At 37.7% G+C, this 27145-nt stretch overlaps 1 protein-coding gene across 1 annotated transcript in view; it reads left to right on the plus strand.

Moving 5' to 3' along the window:
- Positions 1-422: 422 nt before the first annotated feature.
- The window catches only part of Dyrk3 (Dual-specificity tyrosine phosphorylation-regulated kinase 3), a 220202-nt gene continuing 193479 nt past the window's right edge, over positions 423-27145 (plus strand). The window contains exon 1 of the mRNA XM_073089939.1: positions 423-1685. Within this exon, the coding sequence (XP_072946040.1) occupies positions 903-1685 (783 nt within the window). The 5' untranslated portion in view covers positions 423-902. The remainder of the gene's footprint in view (positions 1686-27145) is intronic.

Raw genomic sequence — 27145 nt, forward strand, 5'->3', positions numbered from 1 at the left:
TTTACTTGTGTTGTTTTGGCATTGCCCTCGTCTTATTTTTATTTAAGTAATAACTAGGTTATATTTTTTAAACTTAAGAAACGTACTTAATCATATCTTATTTAAGTTTTTTCAAGTTTCAGTATTTGTTACTGGGCAACACTGATAAGATTTAAAACATTTCTTTTTTCTCCGGGCACATTTTAATACTCAGCTAGATTCGGAATAGCAAATAATTCTAAATCAATAAAAGTATAAGTAACCACTTTTCACTATTCTTTATAATGTGTGCGTTGAAGAGTAAAATATATTTATGAGTAAAATCATTTATATTGCAATCACTATTAGTCAAGTACATATGGAAATCATTAAAAATAAAGAAATGAATTAAAACTTTTATGTTTATATTAATTTTTGCCATCGTACTAAAATATGATCTTATAAGATTTATGTTATTATATTTTTCAAGTTGGGTCTATCATAATAATAATTGTTCATGGCAACACTTTTTACGCCATCTGGTGACCAATCTCAACACGCAGTCACTATATTCCGTCCCACTCGCACTCGCGAGCTGCGCAGGGACGAACGGTTCAATGACTTTGGCGACCAGTTTCTATTTTCTCTCTGGTTCTGTCGTCGGGTCGACCCGCAAGGAAGGGGGTCTTTGTTTGCGTTTCACGTTCGCGTCGCACGGTATTATCCGCGACGGCTCCACCGTATCGTATCGAGACGGAATGTGCCCGCATAAGTGGAAGCGTGGGTCTCGCTCCTCCCGGTCGATGTGAAATGTGGTGCAGTGCCCCAGGGTGGCGCCGTCTAACAGTGCAAGTGCAGTGAGGTGCAGTGGTGTGTGCGAGGGAGCGTGGGTCGGTTCGGCCACGGCGAGCGAGGTGCGCGGAGGTGGCGGCGGCCGCTCGGCCATGACCGGCGACATGCCTCTAGGGAGCGCGCACGCGTTCGGGCGCGCGTTGCTCCGGGACGGGGCGCTGCCGCCGCTGGAGCCCGGCCCGCCCGCGCCGCCGGCCAACAACGCGCAGCCGCCCGACAAGCGCCCGCCGGCAGCCGCTGCCAGCCCCGAGCAGGTCATGAAGCTGTACATGAACAAGCTCACGCCGTACGAGCACCGCGAGATATTCGGTTACCCCCAGGTGTATTTCATAGGCGCGAACGCGAAGAAGCGGCCCGGCCTCGTCGGCTTCCCGAACAATTGCGAGTACGACAACGAACAGGGCTCGTACATCCACATCCCGCACGACCACATAGCGTACCGCTACGAGGTGCTCAAGGTGATAGGCAAGGGGAGCTTCGGGCAGGTGGTAAAGGCTTATGACCACAAGAAGCGCGAGAACGTCGCCCTCAAGATGGTCCGCAACGAGAAGCGGTTCCACCGCCAGGCGCAAGAGGAGATCCGCATACTGGAGCACCTCCGCGAGCAGGACAAGGACAACACGATGAACGTCATACACATGTTCGACTCGTTCACGTTCAGGAATCACACGTGCATCACGTTCGAACTACTCTCGATCAATCTCTACGAGCTTATAAAGAAAAACAAGTTCCAAGGGTTCTCGCTGCAGCTCGTCCGCAAGTTCTCGCACAGCCTGCTGCAGTGTCTCCACGCCCTGAACAAGAATCGCATCATCCACTGCGACATGAAGCCGGAGAACGTGCTCCTAAAGCAACAGGGACGCTCCGGAATCAAGGTCGGTATCTGTAAAAAGAATTCATTCTGTTACCATATTATTTTTATTTGTGTTGTGGCGCTTTCTGTCATGTCTAGCTCAACATGAGTTATTCAATTCCACTCACTTACAGTTCGATACTTTGTGGCTCCAATACAACGATACAATAAAATGTTTTCATCTTAACGGAAACATCGACTCGGGTTCTCAGACACCTGTTCGTATCTCAGCGGAGACCCGGAGGCCAAAATCAATAGGCGCTTGATGTAAACAGCTGCAGAGGTGTGTGCGTGCGATCAGCTGGCCACAACCGCGCCCCTAGCCTACATCAACACAACGTCCACACCCTTCGTTATCGTTTCGCCCGAAGAAACGTGAATATACTCCGATGCATGACGCGTCGCTACGTTCTATTGCACAGATGTAGCGATAAACGATAAAGTTTATCTGTACGGAGCTGGATCGGCTCCGAACGTCCGCACGCAACGCGTTCTATTTTAAAACTTCCCGATACATTCAGTAAAGTCTGACGTGTTGATATACCTACTAGGTTATTTGCGTCATCTACGCCGGTTCAAAACACGGTTTAAAACGGCCGGTTTGAAATCTGAGCCAATGTCATCGTTGCAACGAAAAGATTAGGTAGACATACAAACCTTCAACCGTTCTCTTGCCTAGCCATGGAACAAAAACTGTGACCTACAAGCTAATGATTCATTTGCTTTTCGAATGGCGTTGTTGAAATTAATTTTGCATCGCTAACGGTAAATCTCGTCATGGCGGAAAATTTAATGTACCGAACGGGCGTATAACTGCTATCTTGTGTTTAATGACTGTTATTTCCATTATTCATTATCCAGAAATGAATTGCAGAGATATTTTTTGTGAAGTACGCTTAATAAGTAGGTACGCTTTTAGTGGAGATTGAAAGGCAACCAAATTTTGGAGAAAGATATGCTATCAATATCAATCCTTATTCTTACTTTATTATCACGGTTTCAAAATCATTAAGTGTAGAAAATCTGAATGGCTAGAAAATCACAAAAATTTGAGATGTTGCAAGAGTGTTTGTGGTTGTACATAATAATAAACAGCTCAGATTTATGTTGTCTAACTTGCATCCGTATGTTTTTTTTAATTCGTATATTTAACAAATGGCTGATTGGACGTCTGATAGCAATCCCAAATCGGAATGGAATCCTGGCTTAGTGAACCCTCCACAAATGCTTCGCTAGCCCTGAGGAAAACTAAATAAACGTTTCTATCATACTATATTCTTTAACAGGAATTAACATTAGGTACTCTTATAATGCAAATATACACGAACCTATATATTTTTGCTATTCTTACGGTTTATAAAAAGTAAGATTATTTAATCACTTTCATATCCCGTTACATTCGCAGTTGTAGTCAATTTAGAACTGAAGTTAAATAAAAATACTTTTAACAATCTTAATTTAAGTCATAATTTAAAACTGTTATCAGCCAGCCTACTAATGACTACTTATTTAAAAACTCGCGTTAGGTTAATTATGAGTCATATACATTCGAATTTTATTTATTATTACACTTATTATAATTTTATAAGATTGAATAAAACACATATTGAGTTAGTTTTATCGGCACATTGCTTATGTATCATTCTAGTTTGACGCAATATAATCTGATATGCTGACGCTACGTGCGTAAAAGTGTATGCGTGTTTTTATGCACGTAATATACTAATGTTTAAAGGTGATGGAAACCTTTGTTGTTCGACGCTGAAGGTATCCCTGCCGCACCTATTTCTGACAAATAACAGCAGTATTAAGCGCTACTGTGTTTCGCTTTGAAAGGTATTGTAAGGGAGACATACTTAACCAAAACGTTCCAACATAGCTTTCAGGGGTAGCACCGCATCTGTACCCGATATCAAGTAGGATTCTTATCTTATCCGGGATTGATTACAGTTGTCGAAAGGCGGGAATAGCCACTTACAATGAGGTGGACGGCACGCTACTTCTATATTATTAAAATGATGTTAGCACAATACAGTTACTATGAACAATATGTTGTTTATATGGAATTGTTGAATTAATTATACAGCATAACGAGTTTACTCAGGTGAGACCCACTTAGATAGTAAGTACAGGTATGCAGTTAGGCACAAGATAAACGCCTCATTGGAGATTAATTGTTGCCAAGCGCACTCGGCTAGCGGTACTGTCGCGCTCAGGTGATTTTCTCCCATTGTTTTCGTGATTGAAGTGAAGCTTTGAACATTGAATAGATAACGTTTTACCGTAAGGTCTCACTACCACCGAGGAGGCGATATAATCTGCTCATTATTGTCTTATTACTGGGCAAGGCTCTCTTGAATGAGGGGGCTTACAAAATAGAATTAGACCCCTCAAGAATGAGGAGGCTTACAAAATAGTCTATTAAATTGGTCAATTGCTAATTAGTCTATTTGAATCGAGATCTACACACAAATAGATTTTTCATAGAACGCGGGCATATAGATTTTGTGGGGATACCACAATATTTTTTTCACCGCTTGTGACAGGTTTCAATTTCTGATACGCATAATCAAAGATGTCTGCGTGGGTTTTGAACCCTGGACTGACTATTTCAAGATAGCATGTAAATAAGTTCTCTTTAAATGTCAGTAATAAGAAATAAAGCATCGCAATAAGTTTCCTGACCCTGTTAATTCTTCCTTTCTTAATCTTATTTAGTATTTCGCTTCTCGTTTCTAGCTTGTAGTGAAACAGGTGTAATCCGCGAACGCTGCCGCATGTGAATCAGCGTGTGGCTGTCACTAGGTGAAGTCAATATTTACTTACATTGTATTTGCGCAGCCAATTTTAGGTCTTATGTACTTGTCAAAATCACATCTAACGGTTACCGGTTTTGTGAAGTCGTGATTGTTAAAAATCGCGTGAATATAACGGTAATGGTTTATTTCAAACATGACTTAGCAACAGTTTTATATGTGGTGTGGGAACTTTCAATATTTCGTAATTCATAAGTGTTTATCGGGAAACCTGGTTTATTATACGTATTGGGTAAAATATAAGTAGAAGTATACAAGAGGAATTGTACGTAATTTAATATTGTTGAAGTATGATTTTATTTCGATAACTTTAATAATTTCTTGTCGAGAATATCATAAACAAGAGACTATTTAGACGATATAAGGCATAATTTTCTTCGCTTGATAATTTTCATGTTAAAGAAAAGTTTGCTAGCTAATGAAATATCGTATAAAGTTTATCCTAAAAATGGTACTTTTGTTTCAAGAATATCGTATATTCTATAGGAATTCCGTCTGGTATAGACCCTACTGTAGAGTTGGAAATCTTCCGAGATACGATAAAGATGATGATAGTAATTCACACGATACCAAAAATATTTTTCAGTCTTCAGCCCAAACGGCTTCACGGGTTTTAATATATGTGTAAGGTTTTGCTGGATGCCTCGAAATTGTTGAGTTATCATAGGCAATAATTTTAAATAGTTGTAGAATTTGTTCCTACAATCGCCTTTGTCAAAAAATGAATTATCTGCGAACAATATTGCGTATTGTTTGGCGTGCTGCAAATCTCGTGGGTTAGCATCATATTTTATGAAAATTGATAAATTATTTCTGACTGTGGCTTGACTACTTTATATATGTGTCACGCATGGATTATACTTTGCTGTTCAAACTCCACTATATAAATCATATCACGAGAAATTGCATTAATCATTGGTCATTAAATTAGTCATAGGGCTTAAAATAGAGAGTTTCAATTGTCATAATCATTATATTGCATCAATATAAATAGATATTTGAGTAGTCTGAGACATTCTAATTTAGTCCTTACGGGTTATTTATAGTATTGGGCTATGAGTATAGAAAACAGTACTGATCTTCATAATTATATTGTTAAAGTCCAATAGAAAAGATAAGTGAAAGAGAGAAAAAAGCTGCCTACTTGTTCGCATTTTATACACAAAATAATAGGGGTATCGATGACAAATTATTTGTCTGCGAGTATGAAAACAACTTGACCCGGTAACACAAAAAGACAATATGTTCCACAATGCATCATGCATGTGGCACGGAAGACGGCCTCGGGATTCGAACACCTGTACCCTCCGCCAGGTAGCTCGGCAAACAATACGAATCTGCTAAATGCGAACGTGAATCACGTGTTGTGTTCCGTAGGTACTACTACTGTTAGCATAAAGGATTTTTAGATTTATAAAGACTACGTTTATTAATGTAAAGGCGTTTGATATACAACACAAGTAGCAAAATATGCGTAATATTCCTTTGTAACTTTTTCTTAAAAACGTTTCTGTCGATAACACTTTCTTTGAAAATAGATACATATATCGATAGTTATGATTAGTAAAATGTATTTTTAAATATAAATATTATCTCAAAAACTTAATTAAAAAAAAACGTAATGATATTAACGAGATTTCAGTATTCGAGATTCAGTTTAGTAATAAATTTAACAATACTTTAACAATTACTTCTTATGTGACATTATATTCTAAGAAAACCGGGTACGAAATACAGAGATTGACAGAAACATCTGATTTTATGACGGATCCACTATTTTATTAGTAGTACAGAACCCTAAAGCGAAGCGATCAGGTTCGCCAGTACAACCCATAAAACGTAGGGGCTATAATCCGGCGGAGAAATAAACTATAGAAACAGGCAAATCGATTCCATACCAACGTAACCGGGTTGCTCGTATTATATTTAATCTAATTGGGTCAAAAATGCGTCTGATAAAAGGATTTGCTTGTTGAAATTATTACGTTATAATGTTGCTCACTTTCTATTGATATTACCAGATTTTTGTGGCTGTAAAGGCAACTGGCTGTATCTATGGACTAATTATATTTTTTATTTATTTTCCAATTGGGTGCAATGAACTCAAATTTGAAATATTTTTGTAACTTCGATAACAAATCATAATAAGATATAAGGTGAATCTGATGATAAACTCCTCGAATGTTGCTGGCAATGCTGCCTCAACTAAACGAGAGAAGCCTTCTTTGATTAGTTTCGATTAGTACTTAACATACGTTTTTCATTTTTGTAATTTACATTTTTTAAATGATCATATTATTATCATTTTATTTGATATCGAACCAAATATTACTTTGTTTTATTTAAAAATAGTAAACGTAACGGAACATAGCAGTAAGCCAATATAAAAAGGGCTTATCACGATTTCCCATATCCAATCTAACTAACACATTGGTTGAAACCTTTTAATGTAAATCGTGAATAAAAGTAGCATTCGTAAGGCTACATACAAGTTTATTGCGGGGATCGTAATGTGCCCTTTTATTTGCATAAATTGCAGTTTAGCGCTCTTGTGCTCTACTTTGAAGGGCGTGGGTAGGCCAGGTACTTACATAGACATTTGCAACTATTCATCATGGGAAGCGACGCATCTGTGGCCAACATCAAAACTAGAATTATTTATGGTTGATTACAGATGGCCTTAGGAGGCAGGGACCGTTTACCGCAACCAGATGAACTGTGCACTTGTTTATTACTTCAATATTATGTGAAATAACAACTACATACATATAAATATATTATTAAGCATTAAAGACAACACATAGATATTATATATTCAAAGCTCTACAACACAGCAGCGTTAACACCGCCATTAAAAGACAAAACTGCGCACTCCTTGACTGGATCGCCCATTGGCTATTGGTAGTGGTTAATGCAATTATCAAAACTGTTGTCCAACTGCTCGGTGACTATTTAAAAACTTTTGCATTCCACACAGATGCGTAAACAATTGACTCCGACCGTCAACCAACCTCCAACGCTCGTCGGTCACTCAAACAAAAAAAATAATGGCTGCATGGCATCGGGTTGAGCGACGGCTCAGTAGCTTAAATTTAAAAAAGCTTGAGATCCTAGGTTTTTTTTATAATATAGGAGTAGCAGACAAGCATGCAGTCCATCTGATAGTAAGTGGCTACTGCTGCCCATGGACATATGGAATTATAGGATTAGATATATCGGCTATAGATGCCTCGCTACCCCTGAGGACTAAGATGGAACGCCTCGGAAAAGTATGTCTCCTTACCACACCCTTCAAACCAGAACTCAGCAGCGTTCAACACTGCTGTTATGAGGCATAAATAGATGTGGCGGTGGTGCCCCCGGAGTAGAACTACAAAGGGTTCTACTACCTTCAATAGTATAGTATAGTAGCTAATGCGTGGTCAGCCTAAGTGATGATTACAAGTAATACTTGCACATAACCAGTAAGAGTAAAGTCTTTTCAAAGGAAGTACTTAACTCTCGATCACTCGGGGCTATACATTCAGTATCTTGTCTGAGTTATTAGCACCAATATGTAATTTTCTCGCCCGATTATGATTTCAAAGCCTAATGAATAATGTGAAACATTTATGACTACTGACCTTTCCTTTCTGATTTGGATCTAGCATGCAAGATTTATAATTTGCTACCGTGTTGCTTTTGCAATCTATTATTAAGACTTTTTCATATATTTAGCTTTAGGGCTTTATTTTCTATAATCTTAGTGTTAATCTAATAAATTATATGAGCCACTGTGCAATTTCATGTTTCCGGATATTTTATAACATTGGGGAAGCAAGCAAGAAGTCCATCCAATAAGTGATCGCTGATCCAATAGTGTGAACCACAATTAGAACAAGGCTTTTACCTGAAGCTTATCGCTGATAATGTGTCACTCCTGAGGACTAGAATGGTCACAGAAACCGCTTCGCGTTAGAAATAGGTGTGACGGCTGTATTTGTATCTCCCCCTGTCGACCATACTGGTTCTAGTACCTTTCAAACTATCTTTCATCGCCTCCAATTATTATTGTAGATATGATTTATATACAAACTTACAGCATATATAATTATGGATTCCCTTGGGTGGCAATGACCATTTAATACCAGATGAACTCAGTGCTTGCTTCATTTATAACAAATAAAAAAATGAAATTGATATTTATCTACGAGGATCCATTATATTCTAAATTCAAATCCATAGACAACAATCAGATTGTATAATCCCATTGCAATGAAATGCATTAGCTGTAGCATTTTACGAAGACGGCTACTTTTAACTATTTTGAACTCTATATATATGTAACAAGGGTTTTGTTGAGAGACATCGTCAATTACATTATAGATGGCCGCGTCGGCGTATGAACGAGATTTATTCTAGTTCTGAACTGACTCATGAATGTTGTAATAGTCTTCGTACAATAAATATGTCGGGGTATGAACGGAAACTTTCCAATGCTTTATGTCATATGAGCTGTTCGGCTTTATGCGGATCCTACAAGATTTGTACCTATTTGCGAAAGGGCCCTTAATATTTTCGGGATATTTTTAAAAGATTCTTCGTATTATTAATTAAGTCCGTAATTCATTACATAGACAATTAGTGTCATATAATAATAAGAAAAACAAGAAAATCGTTGGTTAAAGATCAATAAAAAGATATAAATGGCCGGAAGTAGCTTTGAAGAAATTAAATAGTCTATTTACATAATAGTGGTTATGGGCACCTTGAGATAAAGACAAATCTAATATGGAAATCCATGAAGCCGTTTCGGCTACAGAACATACTAAAGAATTAGTCATAAACATGTATGTATGTTTAATGTATATAAGCTCGTAAAAGTTTACTGTCCTGTAGCGCGTAAAATATGCCATATGTCCATATGCTCTTCATCTTCGTGTAACCTAATACAATATAATCAGTATACATAAACATAGAATGAAGAGCCACGTGGCGGAGCGGTTATCATACCTGTCTGACGCGCAGAGGGCTCCGGGTTCGGTCCCCGTCTAGACTAATATCTAGATGGTGAATTTAGATTCTTATTTTGGGTCTTGGTGTTTGTGTATTCGTCTATGTAAGTATTGATAGCACCCATAACTTAGAGCATTAACCCTTACCTCCTAGTGTGGAGCTGTAAATGTATAAAGCTTTATAAAAATGGGCATACGTATCTATTATTATGTATTTGCTTTGTTTTTTTATATATATACATTATAATTACAGTATTACCAGCGAGTGTGAAGTCGTGAGCACGTCTAGCATAAAATATAAGTCATGTTCATACATACATACATACGTACACACGATACTTGTAATGCAAATATTGTAGAATAATTAAACCGGCTTACAGCAGCAAAATATGGAGGCATGAAAATTGGCACGCCACTTTCGTTTTTATTACCAAACATTACGGGCTATAACGGCGCTAATAGGTTATTAGATGCATTCGTATGCAGTTCAGTATTTATGTGATGTAATCAAAACTCGTGCCAGGTCTTAGCTGATCTCGGAATTTCCAATGTTTTCCATTATTACAGTTGTTTCTTGTTCTGTGTGATTTTTCGTAGGCACTGTTAAATTATGTTCATAGGTGGTAGAATTCCTTTGTGATTCGACTCCGGCGGCACCATCGCCACGCCTATTTCTACCTATTAACAGTAGTGTTAAGCGCTGCTGTGTTCTGGTTTGAAGACTGTGGTAAGGAGAACATACTTTTCCGAGGCGTTACAGCTTAGTCCTCGGGAGTAGCGATGTATCTGTGGCTGTGATATCTGTAGGAATATCTAATCCTATCCGAGGTTGATTATAAATATCCATTGACGACAGTAGCTACTTACTATCAGGTGAACTGCGTGCTCGTCTGCTACTCCTATATTATAAAAAAAAATGTAGCTTTCTTCCCTGATAGGCCCATACTCGAATTGCATGTATTGTGGATGCTATCGACTCCTCTGGGTTATACAGTTACTTATTCTCTCAACTGCGACTTCTGGTCCCGTAATGCCCCATGAAAACCCGCGTGGCATAGCAATCTTTAATATGGTCTGACGCGCAGTGTGTTCCGCGTTCAATTCCCGGCTAGACACACCTAAAAGATGAAGTTTTGTTTTGGGTCTTGTTTGTGTGTCCGTCTTTGTGTGTGTCCATGACATTCACGACACAGGAAATATCCTAGTGTGGGCTATGAGTATAGAAAGCGCTATAATTTATTAAAGGCCTGTCACAGTTTTTCCTTTCATCTGGTTTTATGGCAATGTTTCTGCTTCCAGTACGGTTTCTCCATTGTAAAAGTTTCTTGCTACATTTAGAGTACCCATTTACGGTAAATATGGCCAGCGCAGAAACTAAGGTAGCTGGTTCACTGTGTACGGATGTCCGCTTCGGATGGACATTACTAGAATTTTAGTCTGTCGGCGGCACAAGGGTTTGCCTTCTTTGTATAGCTTTAAGTACCTATCTGAAAAATGCTACAAGGCTCATTTCGATATTCATTCGTAGAACTGGATATTATGTACCTCGTAGACCTAGAAAGGCATTATATTTGGATCTGTACTCTTACCATGAGTTTTCAAAACATCCCACAACTTTACGCTATGTTTACTCAATCCAATATTCTGTTCCGTTTGCTTAAGTAGACTGAGTAAACGTAACAATAAGTAAGTGCTCAAGTCTTTCTGTCTGTCTCACATGTTTGCAAAAAAGAGAGACAAAACAAAGCGCTATTTTATCAATTTAGACATTTAATGTTACGTTACTGACACTATAGTTCTGATACAATCCGCTAGGGGCGCTGATTGTATAAATTGTATGGACAAATACGTAAACAAATACCAAAACAGTCATATTTGTTAAAACGTAAAAACTCATGGTGAGGGTACTGATAACAGTTGTCAATTACCACTTTTCATCATAAACGACATTCTTGCTACATCTATGAAATACGTAAGTATGTTACATACTTACCATTTTTAATGATGACAGACAGTCGACCCTGGGCAACGGTTGTTAATATAATGTTTATTCAAGACTGGAATGAGCTACCGATGGCGCCGCGATGGCGTCAATAACGAATGAATACTTTTAATTAAGCGTCGTTGAGCGTCAATTTAACCGAGGCCCGACTGTATCTTGTGTATGTCGCCACATCGGTACCCACTTACGATTGCTAAGCATGGAACACTGTACGTGATTTCTTATTTCTTAGCCTTTTTTTTTGTTGACGAGGGGGAAACCTTCAAAAGGTACCCGACGCTATGGGCATGACGCCGGGTTTTGTGGGATTTTTACCGCACTAAAACCCCCCCGGTGGCCGTCCTCAGCGTTTGGTGGAGAACTCCGGGATCTCCAACGGAACAACCGGAGTCCTCCTAATGCGATGCCCTTCTATCGGGTCTGCCCTGGGGGGAGCAATTTACGCTCCCCTGGTGCATCCCCTGGTGATTACAGCGATACGCGACCACACTAAACCGCTGTCCTTCCCGGGGTCGCTTGCTGGACGGTTAGAGCTCCCACTCTTGCCGCTTGCAACCCCAGAAGCCCCTTTTAGTTGCCTCTTACGACAGGCAGGGGATACCGTAGCCCTATTCTGGTCCCGGTACTACAGGTACTCTTATTTCTTAGCCTGCGGAGGGCTATGATTTTCGACTGTATGTATGCATATTTGTATGTATGATTTATTCTTTAGCGCGACCTGCAGCTCAAACAGATTGAAGGATATTTGTGTCGTTCAATTCGTTTGAGTTGTGGGAGTGACATGGGCTATATTTTTAAGAAGTTACTTTTTTTCTTGTATAATAATTAATTTTGTTTTTTTTTCTAAAGCATTTTTGGCTTAAGAAAGAGCCTATGTTACGGTTTGCAAATCCCTTGCTTGAAAATTATATTCAAACCAAAACATTTTGGGCCAAAACATAATTAAGAAAATCCGCTTTGTTGTCATTCGCTGTTTTACTAAAAACAGCCAATGACAACAAAGTGTTTTTCAGTATCATATAAGTTTACTAACTGGCTTTTGTGGAAATTACGAAAAGAAAGATAGAAGCGGATTATCTAATTAAAAATGCTACGTTAAGTGCTTTTGTGTTAGGGATAAATTTCGTTTATTTCCTCCGCTAAAACCACACTGCAAAGTAGCGAAATTTGTAACAAGTGTACGGTATATACCTTGCTTACTAAAACAGCGAAGTTTACTTTGGACGAGCTTTTAAACAAAAGCACCTTTGGCCTAGAAGTTTTAGTTTAAGCGCCCCCAGCCAAGCTTTTAGGTCCCCGCTACCTTTTAGTATCCTACTACTCTGCTAGACCTACATTAATGTGACATATATTTAAGTAATTACGGTTATATATAGGCTTTTAAATAAGATAATTACTGTTCGTTCTAAAGTTTTAATGAATAAAACTTTGTAATGAATACTCGTAGGTATTACTTTTGCCGTCCTAATAAATACCTTTCAAATATTTTTATAATTAATTATGACTATATATTTGACAATGATATGTTTTCGACATCAATACGATATGTTTTTATATTTTGGTATAATAGTATTTTGGTGCCATTAAATTTTGAATAACACTAATGTAGTTAGACTAATTGTAAGAGTGCAATAGTTATTGTGCCATAGTAACGAAAACGCATAAATGTCATCAAAGAATGATTTTACTAAACGAAACGCCTTGTGAAGTGTCGGTAGATGTAATGTCACTCAAAAATTGATCTGTAAAGAAACTATTTTGAATAAAAAAAAATGATTTTGATGTGCACTAAAAAGGAATGATGTGTGTGATTTCGTTCACACAGCTGCCGTCTATAACCACTGCCTATTAACTATAGTTACTCGCTTCGCGCTCTACAGATTTTTGACTTATCGCTTTATTGAAACGAGAGAGTATTTACAAAGAGCGGGGTGGATAGGGGGTGCGTATTTACTATGTCAATTTATTCAGCCTCGTCTGTTCTCTTTGTTGGCTGGCAAACCGACTTAATTATCGACCTACAGTGAAGCGGTAATCGGAATAATTGTACCGGCTTTTGTCTTGCGTAATTCCATTACCAAAACATTGTTTTTCAAAGCAGCTGGCACTATGAGTAGGGGGAAGCCTGCGGACTGTTAGTTTGTAATTTGATAACGCTACAAGGAGCATGTTTTACACATATGCGTGTGTTTTTTTCTCTCGTTGTCCTTATATACCAATTTTAATCAATGGATTGGCCTAAACCTAATAGCTACAGTTTTAAGGATTATTTGGGATTTGAGACCTTTTGGGACATTACATATCAACACAATATTTTCGTACCGGTAAAGTTAAAGCGGGTAAGTAAGCTGATATTGCCATAGTCCTGTTATACCGTTAAGAATAACCGGAACAATATTTATTTTATATTCTATTCGAAAATAACATTATTTAGTTGTCTTGGTAAAATCAACAATTAATATCTTTTAGAAAAGTTTAATCTACAAATTATATGCGACATTATATCACTGATTATAAATTCCATTTCCAAAGGAAACCTTTTCATTTGAAATTTTATCCAACCGCTCGGTTGAAACCAAAATGAACAATCATAATTAATCAGTGTTGCATTGGGCCGTATTAATTCAATATTAATAAAACAGATATATTGCAACGTATTCGTAAACTGGCCCGCTTTTTCGACGTTGATATATTTGCAGACCGTACAAGTTAAGCTTCAATGTCAATAAATATCTTTAAAAATATTCGTGGAAATGTAGGTCGTTAAGAGTAAGAAAATAACCCACCGTAATTAAGTGCTCGTTTGTCATTGTTTTATTGATAACTTTATTTTTTCTTGCATAAAGTAAATGTGTCAGATTTCTTACAAAACCTTAACGTGTATTTCCTCTGAAGATATTCGAGGTAGGAAAGGTGGAAAGGCCCCTTAGAATCTTAGGGCTTTCAAAAACAATACATGAAACCCACATGATCGTTAATGGTCAACGCTAAAGGCATTTTGTAGTCTCTACTCAGACAGCTCTGAGCGTTAGTTAGCTGTTACCTCTTATTATTATGGATTATGTTGGAATGCCTCGTAAATCACGCTTAAGGCAAAACAGCGATTGAAGAAGTATTAAAGAAGGGACCGGTAGCAAACCTTTAGTTAGTAGTTAGACCGTTAGTGAGTTAGTAATGATGTAAAAATATAACAAGCGTATTAACGAATCAAGCGTACAAAAACGCAACAAATCTTGCTTTTTTAAGACAGCCTTGCATCTATCACTACAAACGCTTCGCTCCGACCGCGAAAACCGCAGAACAAAGAACAAATTTCGTGCGGTTTCGTCTTTCGCTCAGTTTTAGTTTACGTTACAGACTACAACTGGTATTGGCGTCTTGCTGATTACTTCATTTTACTTAGCAACACTGCTTTGAGGTATCGGGACTTTAGAACTTTAATGAGAAGTTATAGCCAGAAAACGGTTTGGCTATTGTGGGTTAGCATTCCACTCTTTATTGGCTTTTCATTACCATGGTCAAGGTCTATGTTTACGCGTTTGTCGCTAGTTTAGCACCACTGCTCTGGTTTGTATAGTAGAGACATAGGTGTTCCGTTATCATCATAGGTAACATAGTGGTCTTATCAAGAATGATTTAGTCCCTTTTCGAGTTAAGTCTAGAGGTCCATGAGCGGCAGTTACAATTTACCATTACGATAACTGAATACTAATTAGCAACTTTAAGAACAAAATTAGCCGACGAACAGATGAGTGTGCATCTCGACTGAATATTTTACGCTATCTTGTCCGCTTTTTCTAAAACCCCATAGGATCCCGGGAATGCTTTAGAAGTTACCTCATCTATGTATTCTAATGAAGTGGCGATCGGGCCAACCGGCCGTTGAACCAATTATTTAGCTAAATTGGCAAGCGCTTTGATCTTCTACCTAGATAGGACGTATTTATAGAGCGACCTGTCAAACTGATTAAAATTATCTGACGCGCCCCAGTTACCTAAATCTCTGAATACACGCAAAAATGCGGAAAATCGTGAAAATGTAAACTGTACAACTGTTACAACATCACTGACATGTTTATTAAACTTACGTGTATTATTTGAAAAATATTTCGACGCTCAAGTCTACAATTTAACATTTCAAAGCTCGAAACTGAATCAGCGACCATTTAAACAACTGAGAACTATAAATCGTTCGGAGATAAGAAGTCACCTCTTACTCGCAGTGAAACAAAGGCGGCTATTATATTTCGTGTTACCTAAGTGTGCTTTTGAAAGCAGTTTACGTTTCTATAGAGACAGTCTCGTGGCGGCGACGCGCGGTACAAAAGTCGAGATGGAGCGGCGATCCCGACAAAAGGTTGAGTGCAACCAACATTCTTGCACGAAACACACTATCTAGAAATTTATCTGTGACAATTAAATTGTTATGTCTTAATGCAATTTGCTCTGTTTTTAATAGGTTTTATCTAGTATTTGCAATACGGAACGGTCTAGTAAAGCGCGCTTTTTATTTTAGTTTCTGATCTGAAATGTTTCTTACGAAAACGATAGTTTCATAATCATGCTGGAGCTTTTATACTAAGTGTCTATAATAAATGTTAGATGCTAAATTATGTCATAAAATGCACATAAAACTTATTCAAAGCGAGCTTGCATTGTAGGACAGTGGGTGTTGCAGATCGATTAGATTCGTCAGTGCCACCGATATGAATCAGTGTAACATTTTAATATTGTTGCACATAAATTTTGCACCAAACACGCTACCTGTCTACAACTTGTATCTGACTCCTATGATTTGCGTAAGATCGCAAAATCGATAACAGCCGTCGCGACCGTATGACCCAATTCAACGGCTCGGCTTGAGGACCGCGTGAATGTCAAGTATCTTGACGTGCGTGCATTTCGTCGCGGGTCAACTGATAATGATATCTCCGGATAATTATCCCGACATGTCGGCCGTAAAGATTTTTATTTAATTGTCAGCGTTTCTCTTTATTGTGTAATGTTTGCGACCGGATCGGATTACGCACGAGAGTCACTTCGGGTCAGACCGGACACTTGGCAACGAACGGATTTAAATCACGCCCGGGCCAATTGGGTCAGAGCGGAGTGATAGCGCGGGTCGATGGGGGACGCAACGCTCTCTCAGGTAACAAGCCTAATCGAGCTAATGGCTAACAGTACATAGCAACCGGGGAGTTCGTAAATCTGAATCAGTTCTAGACCAAATGGCGGTTGCGCTCAAATTATGAGTCGTCGGTAAGGTATGATAACTGAACCCAGTACGAGAAAATTCGCGTTTGTGTTTTCGGATTAGCCTCATTAGTTTCCGAAGTAATGATGATAGAATTCTCCGTGTTCTTCGTTGTGGTAAATGTGGCGTGCCTCTCAATTCTCGGTATTAGTCAGATTTCTCTATTCATATTGAACTCTTCATAATTTGGAGTTGGTATTACTTTTCTATTTATTGTGTAACTTTGTTTTATTTGGAATTGGTTAGGGATTTTCGTTTGTTTCTGTTAGTAACCTCATGAAGGTCGAGGTCTTCTAAACCATTTTATTAAGTAAAAGCTATCGCCAAACGCAGTGATGCCACTATAAAAATATCTATTCATACAGTTCAAGAAAATTAATTAATCCAGATCAGGAAATAGAATTGCATATAATCTGTATAAGATAATTGGATTATCCTGGACTCATGGAAAGCCGGTAGTACGAACGAATCTATATCGGGCTCAGTGGAATTGGGTCACTGTAATGATACCACGGGTCGATGCCAGGAGGACGCACTCCAGGTAGCTGCCTAATAGGACTAATAATGCTAATGATGTGGAATTTTTAATTATTTTCGTGCAAAGTCCAAATTTGTGTGAGTTGCGTGTCGAACGACGTATGGCATTACGTAATATAGAGGGTGGTACAGCTATGTTCGATTTAGGAGGTGCCACCATCGCTCATATTTTGTTAATAGCAATGTCAAACGCTGCTATTTTCTGTTTCGAAGGTTATGGGAAGTGGAACCATCGTACTGATTGAAGTTGATTTGATTTGAAGTTTTTCAAGTTCGTGGTGACGGATAGCATCTTTGACTCGCCATAGGTAAGATTCTAATCCTAGCTGGAGTTGATTATAGATCTCCATAGAAGGCAATAAAACATTTACATTACGTGCACTGGATGCTCATTTACTTTCTAAATATCATTTTATTAAATTACATTAAAACGTTCCTATTGTCTAGGCTATTATATTGCCTCGGTGGTCTCCACCCAGAATGAGACATAGGTATTTGCTAATTTGATATTCAAGTATTTATGCTTATCTTAAGAGTGACTGATTAATGTTGAACTGTGGATAAACTCGCTCACTAACCTAATTCCGGAGTTGATTGATTTACTTTTCGGACCTGTTTCTCTAATTAACAATCACCTCTCTAATGAGTATAATTTTTCGTTTAAAGTATTTGACATCTGCTCACGACAAACAGAACTCATTGGCTTTCGTTTTCTTAAGAGAAATTCAGGTTTGGAAATCATTGTCATAGATTTGTTATGGCCCGTAATTTTATTTCAGCAGGATTTATATTTAAACTCTTCAGAGAAGGACTTTCTCATAGCCTTTCAAGCTAATTTAGTTCATGTAGGAAGCGAAACATATGGGATTGGTGTCAAAAAGTAGTCTTACCTTGAGTATTCGATGACCTTTGAACTTTTGTCAGGCTTTATAAGTGACCATGTACTATTAAGTGTACATGGACTAAATAGGTCCACTTCGTACTTGGTATTACAAAAAAGGAAATAGTAACAAAAGTACCCAAGTAGCTTAGAAGTTGCGTACAAGAAAGTGGAACTTTGTGTTCGTTTTCTTAAGATTCTGCTTGAAAACTTTACCGAGGCATCTAGTTGCGAGTTAGTGGTCTTGAGCTTATCTGACTCGACTTGTTGGCCACTACGTCCATGTAATGTCTCGGTGGGAAGTAAAGTATTTCCCACAGTACTAGTTATATGTGTTGTTTTTCAGTTTACTTGAGTTGTTAGTGTTTCTTTTGGACCTAACTTCTCGGTTGCTAAGTTTTAGTGCTTTACAAGTGTTTTTGACTTAAAGTTATGTTCAATAGGAGAATAATGAATTGAATAACATTTGTTGTATGGTGTCTACTTCGGGTGGCATCACTCTCTCATCCCGTAAATTTCGTAGGAGTCAACTAGGGCTTCCGGCTAGTATACAAAGTTTTCTTGGGAAATCTTATGTCCAGCAATGGACTTCTAATGTTTGATTAATAATAAAGAAATATTCGTGAGCTTAGACAAACAGAAATAAACAATACCCTTTGTGTTTTGTTACGCTAATATGCACAAAAGCTTAGAAAATGAGAGTTATTTTGAAATTACCCGTAGGCACTAAATTTTATTTATTTATGTAGATTCTGTTTTGCGTTTCTGGATAAGCTCCAATTGTCTAAAACGTCATAGCTAACAATCCTCTATGTAATAAATGTGATGTGTCCAGTAAATCTCCATAATGCATGTGATATATGGTGCGGACCACGCATCGCAAATTAACTCAATTGTCGTTCGCACTGGAATGTACAGTATGTGTTGTAGGTTCAACCACACTTGTGAGTACATATGGTATTACTATTAGGTATATATGCTATGAGTTAGTGAGGTTGACTGTACCTAGTAGTGAATACTGATGTAATGTATGATGGTACGAATTATATCTTTAGATGTTGTAGACCTTTGTGGTTCGATTCCAGACACATAACCGCAATACCTATATGTACCTAATGTCAGCGTCCTGAAGCCTATAGGGCCCTATAGGGATTTTTTATAAATTCCACATGAACAGAATGAAATTTACCTAACGGAGTCTTATTAAAACTTAGATTATTAGGTCAAATTCGGTTGTTGCAAAAAAAGTTTTGACGATGAAGTAACAACGCTTGTTTTTAAAATGTTTCTATTTCTATATAAAAGAAATTGCAAGTGTTCTAGTTTGAAGGGTGCCATGAGGCACATACTCATATCAATGCATCTATGAGTAACTTCTGGTATGACTTCTATCACATTTAACATAATTACCGGTGTCATGATGCAACTTAGCTAAACTAAACAGCCAACAAGAACTCGTATGTAAGTAGAGTTTAATCTTCCTCGATTAGAATATTGTATAATAGGTTTTTTCATGTATAATACATAATTTACTTGGCAACGTACGTAACATATTAAATCTGATTCAATAATTCAATGATGTAATGCGATTTGCGTAGAGACAACGCGAAACATAAAATGGCGACCTTGTAGTGTCTCGCAGACCTCTAGACGATATATCATATAAGGTAAAGTAACTCTTTTATTATATTTTTTGCTATGGGAAATATAATTTAAATACTTGTTAGAAAGATGACTTCAACGCTACTTTTAATTTACATCCTTATCAAAAAATTAATGACTAATAAATAGTAGCAGGATGTAGTGTTTATATGAATATAGTATTTTAAATGTTGTATGAGGGTAGTTGCATGAAAAATATACTGAAATCACCATAACGCTTCATATAATTTTTTGTGCGGTAATATGGTCAAACATAAATTAAATACCCGCCGAACTTTGAGTCTCAGGATATACATTGTCTGCAATGATCTCAAATAGTATGGTAACTCTAATGAATGGCAGAAAAAAAATATAAATCGGCTATACTCACCAGTATACATAAAAATTAATGATTCAGATTTACTTTATTTATGAATGTCTTCACCTTGTTAAAATTTCACAATATTTTTCCTTCCAAGGTCCCAAAATTTTAACGCTTTCTACGTTATACATCTTTAAATTAGGCATATAGGCTGTTCTTAGACCACGCGCTATAAGACACTCGTAAACCCCCTTTTATCGTAAATGTCAGTTGTTCTCAAACTTTACTCTCATAATTGCGTACAACGATCCTTTGAAATTCAGCATTACGTAACTCGTTAAACAGATGGGCTCATTCAATGTAAAGTGCGGTTCCGTAGGCCGAACATTAAGTGCGTACGGTATGATACGGTGTAGCGAAGTAGGTCAGATGATGGTGGAGATCGATCGTTGCTAACGAGATATCTGCGTTCTTGAAATGTTACGGTTTTGTTTCGTTTTTAATGTTTGTATTATGTATGGAGATTATTTAGTTAGTTTTAGAGGTTCCACTTACAATATTGCTCATATTATAAGTGGAAATGATGAAATGGTTGAAATAACGTTTTAAGAAGTTGTAGTAGAGTACAAGCGTGTTGTCCATTTGCAGCGAAATTTGAATTGATTGGACATGATCGTCGGAAACACATGTGTCGTTTTCTTAGGGGACTAATTCAAACGTCTCATTAAAAATCTTTTCAATCTGGATCACAGAATACAGGGTCAGAATACAGAATAATTATTAGCTAGAAATATATTACCACACACGCACAAACAGCGTTCCTCAACTTTGCTCAAAACAAGGCGATTATAATTGTGTGACAAACGGTGATTGATAAATAATTCAGTCGTAGTCTCATTGGCAGATCCTCCCAAACTCAGTACTTACACGTTGGCACGCCGCGCTTTCTAACCAAAACTTTGATGATATAGCAAAAATGGGTTTGAAATGGAAATTCGCCCTAATTATTTCGTTTATTACTAGTTCGTTTATCGCAGGCTCTTACCATAATCGTCAAAGTGCGTAACTATGTAGGTCACAGTCAGAAGGGACCGATCGATCGGACACGAGATGTCTCGCGAGGTTGTTGCACTGATGTTTGATTTTACAAACTTTATTTAGCTGTGCATTAAAACATTAGGGCGGTCTATACTATAATAATCAAAGTGCGTAAGTATATTGCATACAGTGAGAAGGGAGCGATTGATCGGACACGAGATGTCTCGCGAGGTTGTTGCACTGATGTTTGCTTTTACAAACATTTAATTATCTCTTTATTAAACATTAGAGCAGTCTATACTATAATAATCAAAGTACGTAAGTATATTGCTTACAGTGGGAAGGGAGCGATTGATCGGACACGAGATGTCTCGCGACGTTGTTGCACTGATGTTTTTACAAACCTCTTAATCTGATATGTATCAAATATTAGGGTAGGTTGTATGTTTAATTGAGGTGCTAGGGTTGTGACTTAGAACATGAGGCTGTTTGTAATTAGCGTGATAATCGTTACTGTTTTATTAGTATTCTTTGCACGAGCAAACATTTATTAACAATTAAACATTTCTCAGCATAATTATTAGATCAAATTTTGATCTAAATATTCTCCAGAGGCAACAGTTTATCAGGTGTTTGAATATTTATTATTGAATATTTCTATTTTTGGAATCATTAACATATCGATCTTATTCTATCGTTAACATACGTAGTCGTCGACATCCCATTACTGTCCCACTGCTGGATACGGGTCTTCTCTTAGAGTAAGAGGGGTTTAAGGCCTAAACACTGCACTGTCGAAATATAGAATGTTAGACTTCAGGACACCCTTGAGAAATTGCCGTTCCTTCCAATGTTTTCCTTCACCGTTTAAGTGAATGATAATTAATTTCTAAACCTACGGTTCTTGTTATAAATATGCGTACGGATGCGACGGTACTTATAAATAAATAGCGTAATAAAAATATTTCTTACGCATTTTAATACAATAAGGAAACAGGAAATGAAATAAATGCATACTATATTATGCGTATTACAGGATGGAAATGTTAATGTCAATACTCGAGTACCTACTTCGCAATATAAAATAGAGGGAAGTTAATGATCCATTTACTTTTAATGAAGGAAAATATGGAGAGGAAACATTAAATATTTCAAAGTGTGTGAATTCTATAAAGTCTGTCGGAAAAAAGCCTCGTTTATATGTAAGGTGGTAGAAATCTGTGGTTCGGCTCTGACGACAACACCGCCACTCCACTGCTGTTATTAGTTAATACCTATTTCAGCCTAATAATAGCAATGTTAAGCGCTGTTCTGGTTTGAATGGTGTGGTAAAGGAGACATACTTTTCTGAGGCATTTCAGCTTAATGCTCATGGTAGCGGCGCGTCTGTAGCCGACCTCAAATAGGAATATTATCTGGAGTTGATTACAGATGTCCATGGGCGGCAGTAGCAATTTACCATCAGCTGGACTGCATGTTCGTCTACTACTCCTATATTATATAAAATGTACAGACATTGAGCGCGTCCTACACGAACCGTGCCAGGCAAAATCATATTTTTGTAGAGTTAGCATTTTATGTACTTGTGGTCTAGTAGTATATTAATAATATTTAGCACACTAAAGCCACTGAAACAAATTTATCTATCTGGGTAGTGCAAATAACCTGCATTCAAACCTCAACATAGTATAATATTCCTAAGTAAATATTACGTTATCATTATAGACAGACGCTATCTGCACTGCACAGTTTGATAACCCACTTCCCTTATGCGAAATACAAGATTGTGCTCTCTAAACATTTGACGATTATATCTTTGGAATGGTTCCTCGTGATTATTATAAATAGTATTTAAGAAGCACACAAATGTTAAGAATCGGCTACTATCTATTTTTCTTACCCCTAAGTGATAACGGTTGTTCACCCTTAACATTTGTTTATTTATATGGCAACACAGCGTTTGCCGGGTCCGCTGGTTGTATATAAATGTGAAAAGTAAAGCAATGTAGAATAGGTAGGGTGACCAACTTACCATTAATGGCTAAATTTCCTATTCATCTCTGTGCTTCACAGGGGTGAGGGACAAGTAACCCTTGGTCCTGATCGTTATAATGGATAACAGTTGACTAACGTCAAGTTACTGCCACCATATAACTATGGGAGCAGTAACTTTGTCAGAGCTCTTATGGGCGGTTTGATGAAATCTCTCTTGATTTAGTTACTAATCCATACTTTCCTCCATCTATTCGTTTTGCAACAATGTTTTGAAGTATTCTCTAGCATACAGTTCCAATACGGATATTTTCGGGATATTCTTTGGGACCTTGAGTCAATTTCGACGTCGGTGCGTCCGGGAGCGCCCGTTCGAGGTCCTTTGTTAAGTGGTCCGAAGTAATTCAGGCCAGAGCGTACTGACCACCAAACTACACTCAGGATGTTATTATTTTGATCACGTGACAAGCTTAGGCAAGGAAGTTTTCTTGTAAATGATATCGTTGGACTGTAGATTAATGAAAGAAAGCGAAGCAATATTTTCGTAAAGAAGAAGGCACTTTTGATACATATTTATTAGTCATTGTCCAGAAAAATGATGGTTACTTTCTGTCTCTATCATCTCGATGATGCCGGAGATTTTTCTGAATACAATTGAATTTGAACATTGGTATAATATAATCATTATATTTTGAAGCTCAATTATTTATGAATGGATTTTAACTGAATTTAATTAAAATCACTGAAGCGTTTTAAGCAATCGCTTTAGTTCAATATCAATAAGTGGCAAAGTATCAAATTTGAGCCCGGCTTCATTCGGGATTCGCGACATGAGTGCTTATGAATGTTCTTTTTGTTCCAAGAGTAACATTTGGGGTGTGGAACAAGTCATAGATGTTTGAATTGAAATGCGTTAAAGTATCAGGTGTGAATAATGCAAATGGCATATGAAGTGCAATGACTTCTTCCTGAGGAGTTATAACTGTTACGATGCTTATGTTTTGGATCATTAAGTTCTATAATTCTGTTTGCAGTATAACTGCTGCTAACTACGGTTGCAGTGATTACATTCCACTAGTTAGACTGCATCTTCGTTGCTAAATATAGCGTTAAATAGTAAATTGATAGTATACCATATTCCATTTAACTTCTTGATAAGTTAATTTCACTAAACGGTTATCTGTCATCAGGTTGGAGTTCAAGCAGTTCTCAAGACGCGAGTGCTTGCGAGTGTCTGGCTAGTTCCGCCTCGTAACAATCGTCTATGATGCAAGTTATAAACGTATAGCGATTAGTTTTGGCGGGAATTTATTTCGATTTTAATATTACGAAATAGTTGTTTCGGCGAAGGCTTTAAACTACTTCAAAAACAAGGAGGTTTTCAATTTGACCGTATTTTTATGTTGTATGGTTGTCCGAGCAAAAAGGCCATCGATATTATTTTATTATCATCTATAAATATTAAGAATTTGTCAGTAACCATACAATTTCCTTAATAATTTCTTATGAATTATTGATCTTTATGTACCATATTTATCTAGCCCAATATATTATGTTTTTCTCGTAAATGCAAAGTCAAGTCCAGAAATGACTAGCAGCTACTGTAACCAGACATAATTGAGTGACCCAGGCCAATATATTATGCTTTTCCCGTAAAAGCAAAATAAAGTCCAGCCCAGAAACTAGCAGTTAATGTAACCAGACATAATTGAGTGACACTTTTGCCGCCTGGATGCTCTCACTTGGACCGCGTCTCAAGACAGTTGGAGTTCAGCCAAACCGAGCTCTCGGGTGCACGGAGTCTTTTATGAAAGAATTATTGTTTCAAATTTCGTCTGTAGTTTGCAGTTTCCGCCGTGAATGGCTAATGTGAAGTCGGGGCTTTTGCAAACTAATAACTAAAATGCATGAGCGCGTTTTAAGCTACTTTATGGTAATATGTAAATAGAATATTAAATTGGTTTGATACGATAAATTTGCTTTTAAAGAGTTATTTATCCTCTTACTGGTATGTTAACGTTTCAAAATTCAACCCTAACATCGCATGCTATACATGCGATGTTAGGGTTGAATTACCGGTCACCGACATGTCATTATTCTTACTTCTTATTTGAGTAAGTAAGTGGTTATTGTTGTGTTCAGACATATAACATACCAAGGAAGTATCCAATGCATCGTCGTCCATTATTGCCCACTGCTGGGCACATGTCTCCGCTCAGAGTAAGAGGGGTTAGGCCATAGATCACCGCGCGGGCCAAGTGCGAATTGATAGACTTTACATACCTTTGAAAACTTTTTTTTTAAAGATTTCTCAGGTATGCAGGTTTCCTCACAACGTTTTCCTTCACCGTTATGCAAGTGATAATTAATTTCTAATACGAACATAATTTTCCTAGTTAGAAATTCAGAGGTGCGTGGGATTTGAACCTCGGACCCCTAGGTCAAGAGGCCGATTTTCTTAACCACTAGGCTATCACTACTTTAATTCCAGTATTCCAGGAATTCAGTTCCACATTTGACACATACAGCGTGTAAACCGGCAATATACCACCTTCAAATAAATAGTTGCCAACACGTTCATGCAAACCCCAAAATGCTAGTAAAAGTTGACCACCTTTACGGCGATATCGTTGACATAAATCAGAACTAGTATGAAAATTGTGAGCATATAAGACTCGCATTGTATTGACGTGTGCTTACTTAACACGCGACCACGTTGCTTTCGTATATCCCTCTTTACTCCCTTCGAATAAAACCTAATATTCCGGTCGTCGAACAAAATAAACCTTCATGACCTGAAGTACGCTCAAATGGGCGAGGTTCGACAGCTCATGTCGAAATACCATTCAAATGCCTTTATGTTCTGAAAATTCAGGTAAGCGGGTTACGTGTCGTTGTTTTGGTTCGCCGTTAAATTTAATCGCTGTTACTGTTCTATTCCTTTTGGTGAGTATATCTGTCGGGCTATTGAGCGTATGGGCCATTGACACGAGGATAATTATTAGTCATAAAGTTTGAAATGATTCTTCGAAAAATGTCATGATCAGACGTGGACGAAATCAAATTAATTTCGAACATTGTTACACATAGTAAATCATATCGTTAATACGTAATGAGTATTCTCATTCGATTGAAACAATTCTAGAGCCATTTCAGTCAGTATGCTGAATAAAATGGGTCTGAAAAAATTTAAAATCGTTTAATTTTCATGAAGATTGTCATTGTTCTGGATTGACCCTATTCACACGATACTAATGTCGGATAAGTGGCCTGTCATAGTAATTGGCCTTATGTAAATAGTCCACTAGTCACCAAGCGATCATCTAATTGCGTTCAAACTGTCCGTTCAATGCCGAACTTACAGTTATTCTTAAACTGTTGCGGTAACTGAGATTGCGTACGCCTTACAAACAAACGTTGGCGGTTTTTTTTTCTTCTCTTAAATTTAGAACGGCCTCCCACGGGCTGCTGAAAGTGGGTTAATGCCAAGCCCACGCGACCTGTGCCCCTTGGTTGATTGACACGCGTCTCTTAACAATACCGCTGCCTATCTCTCCCAGTGAATTTCGCCTACGTCTAAGAGATTTCGTCACCGGAAGGTCAGAATGGGGCCAATGGCAAGCTCTGATGAGTTGAGGGTTCGGATGTCTTTATTCATTAGAGCTGACAGTTCTTCGAGCCGAGCGTCTGATGTTTCAACTTTCAAGTATGTTTTGAATCCGCAGAATATGTTTAGGCCAATCTTCGTTTTATTGTATATTTATGTAACGCAAATGTTGTATATTGTCCCTGATTACAATTTGATTGTGTTCTTGTGTAATCAACGTTTGTCGGTGCATTGAGCGTCAAATCGTTTGTCGTTCTGTCCGTGATCGAATGTACCGTTTTGTTTATTTGTATAATGAAACGCTTTGTGGGCTGTTTCACTGTTGTGCTTATTTTTTTGGATCATAACATTATAGCTGTAAATGCACTCAATCCGTGAGTATTATTCATTCGTAGTGGG

Source organism: Epargyreus clarus, unplaced genomic scaffold (assembly GCF_041222505.1).
Source record: "Epargyreus clarus isolate Ecla_fem2 unplaced genomic scaffold, WU_Ecla_fem_2.2 ptg000031l, whole genome shotgun sequence".
NCBI lineage: Eukaryota > Metazoa > Arthropoda > Insecta > Lepidoptera > Hesperiidae > Epargyreus > Epargyreus clarus.